This window comes from Sporothrix schenckii (genome assembly GCF_000961545.1).
Source record: "Sporothrix schenckii 1099-18 chromosome Unknown Cont43, whole genome shotgun sequence".
Taxonomy (NCBI): Eukaryota; Fungi; Ascomycota; class Sordariomycetes; order Ophiostomatales; family Ophiostomataceae; genus Sporothrix; species Sporothrix schenckii.
In genome coordinates, this window is record NW_015971144.1 from 1,171,304 (window position 1) to 1,183,988 (window position 12,685).

Sequence of the window (12,685 nt, forward strand, 5' to 3'; positions counted from 1 at the left end):
GCCTGCTACACGAGGTGTCTCGGCCGGCTCCTCTCCCTTTCCTGGACGTTTCTGGCCCATTGGCTCCTCCTGGTCCTTCGAGTCAACAACACAGCAACAAGACGCATATTCTCTCGTCGTTTCGCCATTCTACAGCTTCGCAGATGGACACGTTCGTTCCCCGTCCCGTAATCGATATATCGCCTCTCTGACATACGAGGTACGACATATTCTGAGATACATCAAGTTGCACACCATTCGTTGTCAATCCTAGGCTAGCCTCTTCCTTGAGCACGGAAGAATTGACTGTGGTGCACGAACCAAAAATAAAGACGATAAAAACGAAAATGCAGCCAATTCTGAAATACCCCCCCCCCCTGGTTGTTCACACCCTCCGTATCCACTCATAAAATGCACCCCCTGCACACAAACGCCTCTCAGCTCAAGCTGATTAAGTTGGTGTGGTTGTCTGTCTGGGCCTTGCTAGTGGGTCTCTTCTTATTTTCTTTTTTCTCCTGGGACACTCATCTGCCTGTGCATTTATCACTTTTCCCTCTGTCCCACTTCAATACTTGTATCTTTCCTATTGCACTGCTGCGCCGAGCTACATCTCCCCATAACCTACTGCTCTTAACACCCCCTCTGTCGATCCGCCCCATCTGATCTGCCCTGGGCCTGCCCTCGGTTGTTTTGTGGGACCTGGCTCTTCACTTGCTCTGGGTCTGTCTCTTGCCTCTGTGTGTGCCTTTTCAATTCTGTCACATTTTCCCAGTCCTGGCCGTCTCTCGTCATGTCCTATGGAGCAGTTTTGTTCTGTTCTCTTTAAAGCCGGTCTTTGCTTCTTTCTTGCTACCTGTAATTCGTCACATCTCTTACCCCCTCCCCGGGACAGAGCACAGTAAGTACATGTCCCCTCCAACGCCTCCTCTTCTCTTAATCCATCTCTCCACTCTCCACTCTTCTGCATCTTGCGACTTTGGTCCAGCGTCCCGGGTACTGACACCTTGTCCCCTCCTTGGCTTTCTCCTCTTTCCCTGTCGTCCACCACCCCTGTCCAACACCATTGTCATCGTTCGAGCCTTTTTCCGTCCTCAAGGAAAGAAGGAGAGGCAAACCATTCTACGATCGAGAGAGACATCCACACGCACTCACTCAAACTCACGCAAGTCACTCGATCGACTCCTCCGCCCCGTCGTCAACTATTTTATATCCAACGTCCGCCCGCTTCTTTGCCCATCACCATTTCTCGTTCTTGTCTTGCTTTTCCATTCTTTATATCAGGCCCATCTCTCCTCCATCCTCCCTTCGATACCGTTTCTCTTTTTCTTTTCTCCATCTTCCTCATCCCTTCAACGTCTTTTCCTCCCTCTCAGCTCCCGTACCACGAGTTTTGTTTTCAAGTCGTTGCATCTTTGTCTTGCATCGATTCATTGCATCCCTTTCTTGCCCCCTGTGGTCTTTTCCACAAAGCAACATCACAGTAACACAACAACTGCTGCAATTCTTTTGTCACTATGGCTGTCAAGACTACGACGGCCAATATGCTACAGAATGGCCACCGCCGTCGTGTTAGCAAGCCAATCCTTGTGCGCGGCAGCCAGCTGAGCTCGCGCTACATCACCGAACGACGCATCAGGCACGAGCGTAAGCTCCGGAAGCAGCAACAAAAGAAGCAGCAGCACCAGCAGCAGCAACAGCAGTCTGTCACATCGTCTGCCACGGCTACGCCGGAGCCCTCAACACCGCCTTGTGAATCAACTTCCTTCCAAGGTATGACTCCCGAGAAGAAGGAGGCCCTGCAGCACATCCTGGGCCGCACTCTCGACGACAAGGACCGCTCGGCCGCCGACATCCTGGCCACGCTCTATGTGACGGGCCTGCTCGACCGCAAGACGCCCACTACGGCCGAGGCCTCTGGTGCCACGACCCCCATTCGTATGTTTCATTTTCTTATTCTTGCTGGCGCCCGTTTCGCTTTTTGAATTTCTCCTGGCAATTCTAACAGCACAAGACGAATCCGATGTTGAGCCCTCCGAGGTTGCTCTTCCCAGTATGCAGCAGACCGAGGGGATGCTGGAGGTCTGGCGCTCCGATTGCAGTGCTGTCAAGGCTTCTACCACCACTTCCTCAGCCACGTCTTCTGAGACCGTCGAGGCTGAGCCCCCCGCTGCTCTGTCATCGTCGCCCATGACGCCAGCTCTGTCGTCGTCGTCTTCCTCTTCGGCTGCGGCCAGTGCCCGGTCGTCTTTTTCCACAGGCTCGCCGGTCTCCCAGTCCGCCCAGCGGTCTTCGGTCTCGGGTCCACCGCCGCCACCTTACGATGCCTGGCGCAAGAGCATTGGCACCACCCATAGTGAGGCCGCGCCTACGTCTTCTGTGTCGGTTCAGGCTCCTCTGCCTGCTCCCGTTTCCACCACCAGCAAGGTCACGCAGAGCCCCTTTTCAACTTACGAGCAGAACTACTTCTGCTCTTCTCGCAGCAACCAGAAGACTACTGGTCCCAATGGCATGCCCTCGCCTCCGCAGTCGCCCACAAATTCAGGCCGTCCCAGAGAGTATAGTTACAAGCCGGCTACCATCCCGACACTGCCGTCTCTGCCGTCGTTTGCAAATCTGCCCACGCCGCCCCAGTCCTTCTCGGCCTCGATGCAGCCCGCTCCTTACCACCAGCCTCACCAGCAGGCGTACCAGTCTCAGACCGCCTACCAGCCCCGCTACAACGCACAGTACGAGCTGCCCGCGCCCATGCCCACCTCCACGCAGCGCCGCAGCATCCACGGTGGCGCCGAGGACATTACCACAACAGTTTTGACCCTGCCGCCGCCCGGCGTTGGGTCGTCGCTGGAGCCTCTGACGCCTGTGTCACCTCTGACGCTCCCCAGTGCGTTTGGCCGCCGTGCTACCATGCCCGTCATGCCCAGTGTGGCCACCATTATCAACGGGCCTTACCACAACAGCCCGCGCATGGCTGCCAAGATGGACGCTCGCCGTGAACGGATGTCATCGGCCTCGTCGCCGTCCACCTCTTCGTCTAGCAAGAAGGCCATGCCCAAGCCACACTGCAACGTCAAGTACGAGACGGCCGAGCTTGACTTTATCATGTACCAGCGCACCACCAAGAACCGGGCTTGGGACGATGTGACGGCTGCCTTCAACGCCGCGCTGCCGCGTCTTCGCCAGTACGCCGACATGGACTCTGCCCGCCTGAACGGCGTTGGTCTTGCCGGTGCCACCTCGCCTGGTGGCTCAGACAAGATGGACCGCTACCGCGCGCGCCCGGAGCGCACGACGCCCGGCCTGCAGGCTTCGTACTACCGCCAGCGCCTGGCGCTCCCGCTACTCGACGAGAGCGGCCAGCTGGTCTTTGACGACGCCACCAACAAGCAGTTCTTCACCGAGGTCATGGTGCGCGACGACAAGAGCCGCAAGAAGCTGCGCCGCATGACGACGGGCCCCACGGCTGTGGCTCCCACGGCCACTCCCTTGTCGTCCAAGGCCAATCCGGACGATGCCCGCGTCCACCTGGTGCTCTACTTCCCCGAGCGCGTGACCTACTACGACTACTGGTTCGTGTCCGACGAGGACAAGGCTCTGGCGCGCCAGCGGACGTACGAGCGCAACATGCAGCGCCACCAGCGCGGACTGCCCTCGTGGCAACCGGGCAACGATGACCCGGAATCGGGCATCTTGACGCGCAAGGAGTAATTCTCCTCCCTCCTTCCCTTCTTCCTTCCCTCTTTCCATCCTGTCCTCCGACCACCGACTTCTGACGACTTCGTCCTGTATTATTTATGTATTTTTTCCTTCTTTCTCGTTTTATTCCCCGATACGTCGTCTCTCGTGTCTCTCAACTGTGTCATGTCTTGATTTTGCTTTTCGTGTTTTCTTTGCACCTGTTTTCTCTCTTTACCTTCTTTCTGTTCCCCCAAAAAGTCTCCTCTTGCATTCGCAAACGACAAGACATGACAAGACACCCACACATTGCATTGCACGGCTTGCATCCAACATACCACACCTTTGCATCTTGCATTTGCATGGCATCCACCAAAGCGAGCATTTGGCCAGCAAAACTTTTTTTCGGTCCAGCCCCTGTTACAAATACTTTCTTGTTCCGTGTTTACTTTTTATGTTTTTCTCGTTTCTTCCTCTGCAAGTTTCGTTTTGCTTTTCTTTTCCACTCGTGGTTCAACCCAGTGGACAAACGTGTATGATGGGCTATGAAGAATAATGTTTTTTGGGGGGGTTTGTGCTTTCGTTTCTGATTTACTATTTCAACGAGGGAGAGCAACATTGTTTTGTTGCAACCTGTACGACTATCTGTGTATGATAACCGCTATTTGATTTTGTGGGTTTTTTTGTTGATATTTGCTTTTATTGATGTGTTGATGGACAAAGGACAAAAAGGATTTTATGGATTAGTTTTGTTTCCAATACCAACTTTATTAAAGGCCTACTACTTCCATTCGCCTTGCATGTCGTATAACCTCGCTGTACGGGTCGAAGCATTGTCAAACATCAATTGTTTGTGACTTCATTTTCATATCCTCAAGAGTTCTTTTTTTACTACTTACATTTGGCCGTCTTTGATGGCACTGGGTTTATTGATATATTATTATTATTATTATCCGCCTTTCTCAGCCACTCCTGACTATTGGCGACTAGCTAGACAGAACCCTCTGGGGAAAAAACTGTCACAGATCTAAGTGTGTAATCTTTCTAGTTACGGTTGCGTGCGGTTGGCTCGAATAGCCACCGAGGAGGTATAAATAAAACAGAATAAAACGAAACAAAACAGAGTAGAATAAAATAAGACAAAAGAGTAAGGAAAGTAGATGGCGTAAAGAGTGTAAGGAGAGTCGGTGTATTGTTTAGTGTGTCGTCACTTTAGGCCGGCGGCGGCGACCGTTCAAGCTCCCTCGCTAGGCTATACTCCGGGAGCCTGCCGCTCCGGATAAGCCAACGGAGGAGTGGTCGGGCCGTGAGGCCCGTTTGAAGTCGGCGGTTTAGATCTGTTGGTGTTTGCGGCCAGTCTGTCGGTCGTGACGGTGCCGCCGTACAGGATAAAAGGACATGGGCCGGGGTCTCGTCTCCAGCGCCGCATATACATGTTGGTGAGTCGGCGGCGCCTCGTCGGTAGAGGTACGCTCGTAGGCCGGGTTTATTGATATATATCAGTAGATATTTTTTAAACCATAAAATGTACATATTGATAAGAGACCTGTTGAAATAGCTGTGGGAATCGTGTTATATATAGAGATCAAAAATAGAAATCAAAAAAAGAATAGAAACTCCTAAACCGGGTACTTGTTCGCTGTTGTTCCATGGACCATCTGGTTGATGCAATACCTCCCATATCCGCTTTCCCTCTTCCTTGACCGGCCGCCGTTTCCACGTCCCCACCGACGTTCCGTCCCAAACTTGCTTTAAAAGTCTGATCTAAAGTCTTTCATCTCGTCTTCATCGTCTTCTGTATCTCATTTTCCTTCTTGTGCCTCGTCTCATGTATGGCAAAATCATGTACTCCCTTGTCGTCTCGCATCTACTGTGTCTGGACTTGGGCCTAGGCCTGCATCTGGGCCTGGCACCAGGGATGCTCAAGCACCTCGTCAATGGTGATGCGCTGGCTCACGTTGCGGTTGAGCATCTTGCGGATCAGGTCGATGCTGTCGTCGCTGATCGTGTAGGGGATGCGCAAATCGCGGTCCATGATCTCGTCGATGCTGTAGAAGGGATTCTCCTTGTAGATGATGGTGTACAGCAGGATGCCGAGAGCCCACACGTCTTGTTCCTTGCCGCCGTACCGGTCGCCGGCCAGGACCTCGGGCGCAGCGTAGTCTGTGTACGGATGGTTAGCACAAGTCAAAGGAGCCCATGGCAGTGACGGGCAAGGAAAACCCCCGACAACGGGGACATACCGATGGTTCCGACAAAGACGTCAAAGGGCCCGCTCTTGATGTAGGCGGCACTGCCAAAGTCAATGAGCTTGATGTTGCCCTCGCCGTCCAAAATGACATTCTCGTCCTTGATGTCGCGGTGCACCACCATGGCCTTGGTGTGCAGGTGGTGGATCGCCTGCGCCACCTGCACAAAGATGCTGCGGCACTCGGCCTCGTCCATGGTGGTGCGCAGCTCAATGTAGTCAAACAGGTCCATGCCCGGCATGCCGTGCGGCTTCATCTCAATGTAGTAGTTGACGTCGTCCTCGAAAAAGTCCTCCATCTCGACAATATTGGGGTGCCGCAGACCGTCGCGCCGCAGGTAGTCCAGGACGTGAATCTCCAGGGGCACCGTGCCCAGGCGGCGGTCGCGCGTCCACGTGTCGACCAGAATCCGCTTCTTGGTCACGTACTTGATGACGACGCGGCGGCCCGTCGCCTTTTCCTTGGCCAGCTTGACCTGGCCGTACGCGCCCTGGCCCATGTCCTCGAGGATGACGAAATCATCAATCGTCTTCTTGTGCGACCCGACGGCCGCCGTCACCTTGGAGACCGTGGCTGGCACGTTGTCGGGCTTTTGCGGGACGACCGTATTCGTGCTGTTCGGCGACGGCGACGGCGCCACCGCCGTTGTCGTCACCGTGACATTCGCTTTTCCTGGAGACGCCGGTGGCTGTGTGGGCCCGGCCTTGGCCAGTACGGCAAGGTCGGGTGTCGTGGAGCTGGGCGTGGCAGTTGTGATTGTCACGGCGGGCGTAACAAGCGAGGGCGTGGCCGCGGCTGTTTTGGCAGAGGTCACAGGGGGCAGCGAAGCCGGTGATGCGGACCGCAGGTGCGCATCGGCCGTGGTTGGCGGAGCGGCGGGCGCGGGCGACGGGGCCACGGAAGCGGGCCGGGACAGGCTGCTCGAGATCCGGCTTGCCGTGCTCAGCGCAGCCTCCTTGAGCTGCCGGGTCAGGGACTGCGCAATGGTTGTTTTCTCGGCACGCAGGTCCAGCTGGTCGTCGGACGGAATCTCCGGCGCCTCAAAGGGCGAGTGGACGGGTGTCTGGCCCGGAGACGGCTGGTGCAGGGGCGTTGCCGCGCCCGACAGGAGCGGGGAGGCAATGCCGCCCAGGCTGTTGCGCGTCGAGGCCGCATGCAAGTGCCGCGAGTAGGTGATCCAGAGCGCATACACCATCTCCGACTTGGGGGCGCTGGGCGGGGGCGAAACGCTGTCGCTCAACACAGACGACGTGGATGCGGCCTCGTCCTCCTCGTCGGCTTCGATGACCGTCTCCTCGTGGATCTTGGACTGCGTCTCGCTCTTCACCACGCGCATCTGCACATCGATCTTGAATTCGGAGCCGTCACGGTGGCGACCAGGAAGGCCATCGGGGCGCAAAAACGCACTGGCGGCATCCGGGCGGCCCTCGCGCAGGGCCAAAAAGGCCGCGGCGCGCCGGAAGCTGTGCTCGGGAACCACGATGCCATCGACCATGTGGACGTTGTCGACCTCGACGAGGATCTGGAGGATCTTGTCAAACTCGGGCACGAGCTGGTTGATGGAGAGGCCATTGGGCTTCTCGTAGCCAAAGAGGGCGCCACAAAAGACCGAGTTGGAGCTCTTGATGGTGAGGGTCTGTGTCGACACGACAACGATGCCGGCAATGTGTGGGAAGCTGGAGACGCGCAAGGCGGCCTGGCCGCGGATCTGCTCGACGGTGGTGGGGATGCAGACGCGGTTGCCGTTGCGGCACGTATAAAACTTGCGGCGCGTGAGCTCGGCAAAGTCGACCGAGCCGGTGACACCGTCGATGCCTTGGCGGGCAATCCGCGGGATCAGCTTGCTAATGTCTGTGCCGGCCGGCAGGTCGTCGTCGCCCCAGATGGGTCCGGTGGCGCCGGAGATGGACGAGACGAATCCGTCCTCGTCAACGGCCACGGTGGCAACGTCTTCGTGGATCTCTTCCAGAACCCAGATCAGGCCCACGCGCTTCTCCTTCACCCACAAACTGGCCGAGCCCGTCGCTCCATTGCGCTTCTGGATGGGCACGACGTCGCCGCACAGAAGCACGCCACGCGACTGGTTGTTGTTGTGGTGGCCGCTCACGCTTCCTGCCTTTGGCGACCGCGTGTTGATGGTGCTGGCACGGCGTGCCATCTGCTGTGGTGACGTGACGTGTCTGGCGCCGTTGCCATTCTGGGGTGTCTGTGAGCGCGAGTTGGGCTTGCTCAGGAGCTTCGCCGTGATGCCACCGCCACGCGCACCCAGCAGGCTGGATGTGTTGACAGCCGCCTTCTTGGGCACGGGCTGGGCAATGTCGCCGATGGAGGAGGAGCGTTGGGTGGTGTGGGCCGTGGCGGTGTTCTCGCCGCCGCCGCCGTTGTCGTCGTCGGCACCTTCGACGTGCTGGAGCTTCTTCTCCAGCCAGGCGCGACGTTCTTGCTGGACGACCTCGAGAATGCCCATCTTGCGGACTTCAGCCTTGGTCACGCCAAAGACGAGACAGGCCAGGTCGTTGGCGGCAATGATGGTGTATGGCGGCTTGGCCTCGGTGGTGAAGATGGCCTGTGCCGCGGGCACCCAGCGTGTGGGGTGGCCGTGTGCACGTTCGCCGAAATTGGCGGTGGCACTCATGGGCGATGCAAATGACTGTGCGGTAGCGGACAGAGGCGGTGCGGTTGTGGTGTCGGACTGTGCGTCGGCGGAGAGGGACAGCGATCGAGGGCTGACGCCGCCCGTGCCGGCTATTGGTGGCGCGACGTAGGGTGTGGCGAGGGTGTCGAGGAGCCGCTGCTGCACGGCGACGGGCGTCAGATCGGTAAGAGTTCGCCGCAGGAGGAGGCTAGGTCGACGCGAGGTAGGCGGCGATGTCTTTTGTGTGGTGCCGCTCTCGTTGGTCGGCGTTCTTGACGACTCGGCCGAGTCTGGTGGGCCAGTAGCGGCTTCCGTGCGGTTGTTGTTGCTGTCGTCCTGGGAGACGGACGAGATTGACAGCGACGGGCGCTCGTCGCGGAGCTGGTGCATGGAGCTGTCTCGCGGTTGGGTCGCGGGCACCGCCTTGGCCATGGCCAGTGGTGAACTGGCGGCTTCGGAGACTGCGACGGATGGCGGCTCGGCCATCAGTTCGGGGCTGGCGGTCCTTGGGATAAAGTTGGCCTCAAAGACGTTTTCGCCAGACATGTCGGGTGGGCCGGTCAGGGGCCCGGTGGGAAAGGCCTGGTCGGTGCTGGAGAGGTTGTTGGCGCCGACGAGCTGGGCGCGCGCCAGTAGGTCGAGCATGGTTTGTGTCTCGACGTCGCCCGTGGCGCGGGCCTGGGCGCTCGCCAGGCCCGCATTGGACGAGCCGGCGGCATAGCCCATGCGGTCCTTCATGAACTCGATGGAGCGTTTGAAGACGGACTGGTGGCTGTGCAGCATGTCGTTGGATTGGTGGGAGGCGAAGGAGAAGGAGTGCAGGGACTCGGACGGAAACCGGCTCAAGTCTTCGCTGAAGGCGGGCGCGACGGCGTCGGACGCGGACGAAAAGGAGTTGGCATGTTGCAGCATGGCGGTCATGGAGGCGGAGCGAGGGAGGCCGAAGGAGGTGCTGCGTGACGACGGGTTGGAGGGGTCGGCGGGGAGTGTCGGGGCGCGTACGGGTGGCGCGTGCTGGCGGATGCGGCGCAGGCCCGAGAGGCCGAGGCCGTGGTCGTGGTCTGTCATAATGGGGGAGCTGTGTTCGGACGCCGGGTCAGCAACGCTGTTGATGCAACAATACGAATCCAAATACGCAGAATCAAACTCCGGCTCCGACTCTGACTCGGGCTCTAGGTCCAGGTCAAAGCCTACGTCGTCCCGGCAGACACGGTCCTGCACAAAGGGAGGGACGATGCAGAGGCACGAGTCTGTGCATGCACCGACGGCATCCTTCCACTCGTCCAGCGTCTTGACGGACGTGTCGGCCGCGTCATACGTGTCGAGTGGTGCCGTCATGGCAGCCAAGGCAAACACATCAATCTCATACGGGGAGGCAGCAACGGGCAAGGGCACCAACCGAGTGGCGGCATCGTACTCCGCAGCAGAGGCGCCGGCGTCAAAGGAGAATCGTAAGCGGGCCTTGTGGTCTGGAACATCGGGCGAGGCGACGGTGAGGTTGCCGGTGCTCCTGTTCTTGGGAATGTGCAAGGGCAGCGCGAGCTGGTTGCTGCTGTTGGTGCGGGTCTGCCGGAGCACCGGGCTGTCGGTGCTGGTGTCGTGTTCTGCCTCATCGTCGATGTGTGCGGTTGCGCCTGGAGCAGGAGACATGCTGGTTAGCAATGGAGCTGCAAGGGACAAGGGAAAACGGGCGGCAATGTCCCGGACGCGTCGCCGGAGATGCCGCTGATTCCGGCGGGCGGGACGCTGGTTTCGACGCAGGGTTGGCCGGTGACGCACCAGTCTCCGTTTTTGTGCCGTAGATATGGAGCATAATTGGAAAGTGGCCCCTCGTCGAGCCGGACGTCGTGCGGCACAGAGATGTTGCGGGGGGGCAAAGAGACGAGAGACGAGCTCTCTCTGCACGAAGCCCGTCAAAGGGAGCAATGAAAGGAGGCTGAGATGTTCGCAGAGCGTTGAATTGTGTGAGAAGGTACGGGCGGAGTGCCGGGTTGCTGGAGCGGAAAGAGCGACTGTCGCACAGGGGAAGCGACGCGTGTAGACAACGGAAAGAGCTGAGAGGTCGATTCGACCGTAGAGTAGTTTGGACGAGACCGACGTGCTGGTGTCGAGAGCTGTCCGTAGGTGAGACGAGAACAAGTCGAGATGGAAGCGAAGAGCCAAGAGAAAATGCAGAACCTAAACCATACAAAAAACAAAACAAAAAAAACTATAGGTACATGTGAATCCGTCGTTTGGAATTCGCAGTCAGAAATGCAAAATGTTAGTAACCAAATATGTGTCAGGCTGTGCCTGACTCAAGAGACAACTTGCGCGAAGTAGAGTTCAAGCAAAATGACGATGACGGACAACAGGCAGAGAGGGATGAGAAGGGACCCAGGACTTGTGGTGGTGGTACGTGGAGGCTCGCCCCGAAAAATGTGCTTGTTTTGTTGGTGTGGGTTTTTTGCACTTTTTTTATTAGGACGCTACGGACTGGGCGGACTGGGCGGACTGGGGCGCGGGCATTGCGTCTTTTGGTGTGTTTTGGTGGGGTGAATACGTCGTAATGGCGGCTTGGAGGCTTTTAGCGTGCAATTGTCCACCGGTTGGGGACCCCCCCGACGTGTCAGGCGTGGCGGTAGTGGTGGTGCCTGCCCACTGTGACGAAATGTACGTAAGAAAAAGCGGGACGCGACGCGGGAGAGTCATGTGAAAGCGGTGACAGGTGGTCAATCTCCGGTGCTCGGATTGGTGCAGAGCGGCCTGGTGTCAGAACACATCGTGTTTCATGCACGGCAAGGAGACGAGAGGCGCAAAATGCATCCCCAAGATACTACAAAAGCGAGGACGGCAAGGAAATGTCGCCTGAGCACGATAGGGTGACCTGGATCTATGGCAAAAGCGTTGGCTTCAAGGCTTGCGAGACCAAGGGCCTGCGACGTAACAAGGTCTTGTTCCCTGTCCTGTTGAATCATGTCGTCCCTGCATCGGTGGAGCGAGGCGCTCCTCGACAAAACTGCGCGTTTGTTGGCAAGTAATAGGATTACAAGGCAGAACACGACTCGTGAGAAGTGGCGAGTGCCATCGGTTCGGCTCTTGCCATGTCCTGCGCATTCCAATTGCCTGACCGAGCAGCTGTACGGTGAGTAACAGTTCTTGCAATGTGCGGTATTGACACGGAGGCTTCGAATCGGTCTACAGGAACGGGTCGGCATCCGCTGTCGTCGTTAGCTTTGCGCCTGCTTGTTTGTCCGCTTGTGGCATTATGCGGCGCTTGGATTAGTGTGCGCTGCAGCTAATGACTGACTGGAAGACACTGCGACGATACAGTATGTTGTACGACATAGGCAAGAAACGCACACCGCCCGTAGCTGGCTTATTCTTTGTTTTGTATCGTACCGCACATTTGCAGCGCGGGAGCCGGCATGAACCATGTGGCAGTGGGGTGACTCGCCAACAGGACCCTTGTAAGAGTGCGTTTTCTTTCTCCAGGGATCCGCAAGGCGGCAAAACAGACAGCAGACAGCAAATCGACGGATTCAATGAGAGCGAGCGCCAGCATCAACATTTGAGAACGGAGCAAGTGACAAAAGGGCCACGAGAGAGAAGCAGAAGGGCTCGTTTGAATCATTCGCACCGAGCATGACAGCGTGCCACGGGCGACTTGTATTGGCTCTTGTCAAACGTTTTTTCAACGTTGGCGATCGCTGAGAACAAAGGACAGGGCGCAGTTGAACGACCAGCGCCTCCAATAATGCCATATCTGTCAGCTTAAAAAGAAAGAAAAAAAAAAGCCACGAGGCGCCGTAGCTTCCGATGGAGGGCTGTGTAGAACAAAGAAATATTGGAAAAGGGATGCACATTCGACATGCGTTAGTCAAAATCATTACCAAAATGCGCATCGATGAGGCATACATTCACAAGGCCGAAGGTTGACGATATCATGCACGACGTAATCGTTCTGAGATCTCGGCTTTTCCTTATTTACTTGCCTGGCTTCGGTCAATGCAAGTAGGTGTAGGAAGAGGTTTATTGTGTTCGAATGCAACGGACAGCCCGTGACAGCCGTACAGTTCGGCAAGAGACCAAGAAATAATTCAACCAGGATAACGTCGTTCGTCAGTTCGCTGTAGCCTTTGGAGGTGGCTGCAAATAAACAGAATGAAGT

At 57.1% G+C, this 12,685-nt stretch overlaps 3 protein-coding genes across 3 annotated transcripts; 2 read left to right on the top strand and 1 right to left on the bottom strand.

Moving 5' to 3' along the window:
• Nucleotides 1-1,493: 1,493 nt before the first annotated feature.
• Nucleotides 1,494-3,684, top strand: SPSK_02295 (uncharacterized protein; the record flags this gene model as incomplete). The annotated part of the gene is made up of 2 exons (XM_016729167.1): nt 1,494-1,914; nt 1,985-3,684. The coding sequence occupies 2 exons, from the start codon at nt 1,494-1,496 to the stop codon at nt 3,682-3,684; spliced, it is 2,121 nt and encodes a 706-aa protein (XP_016589112.1).
• Nucleotides 3,685-5,539: 1,855 nt separating this feature from the next.
• Nucleotides 5,540-10,185, bottom strand: SPSK_02147 (protein-serine/threonineeeee kinase; the record flags this gene model as incomplete). The annotated part of the gene is made up of 2 exons (XM_016729024.1): nt 5,540-5,814; nt 5,895-10,185. The coding sequence occupies 2 exons, from the start codon at nt 10,183-10,185 to the stop codon at nt 5,540-5,542; spliced, it is 4,566 nt and encodes a 1,521-aa protein (XP_016589113.1).
• Nucleotides 10,186-10,811: 626 nt separating this feature from the next.
• Nucleotides 10,812-11,555, top strand: SPSK_02736 (uncharacterized protein; the record flags this gene model as incomplete). The annotated part of the gene is made up of 3 exons (XM_016729603.1): nt 10,812-10,970; nt 11,000-11,187; nt 11,243-11,555. The coding sequence occupies 3 exons, from the start codon at nt 10,812-10,814 to the stop codon at nt 11,553-11,555; spliced, it is 660 nt and encodes a 219-aa protein (XP_016589114.1).
• Nucleotides 11,556-12,685: the final 1,130 nt, after the last annotated feature.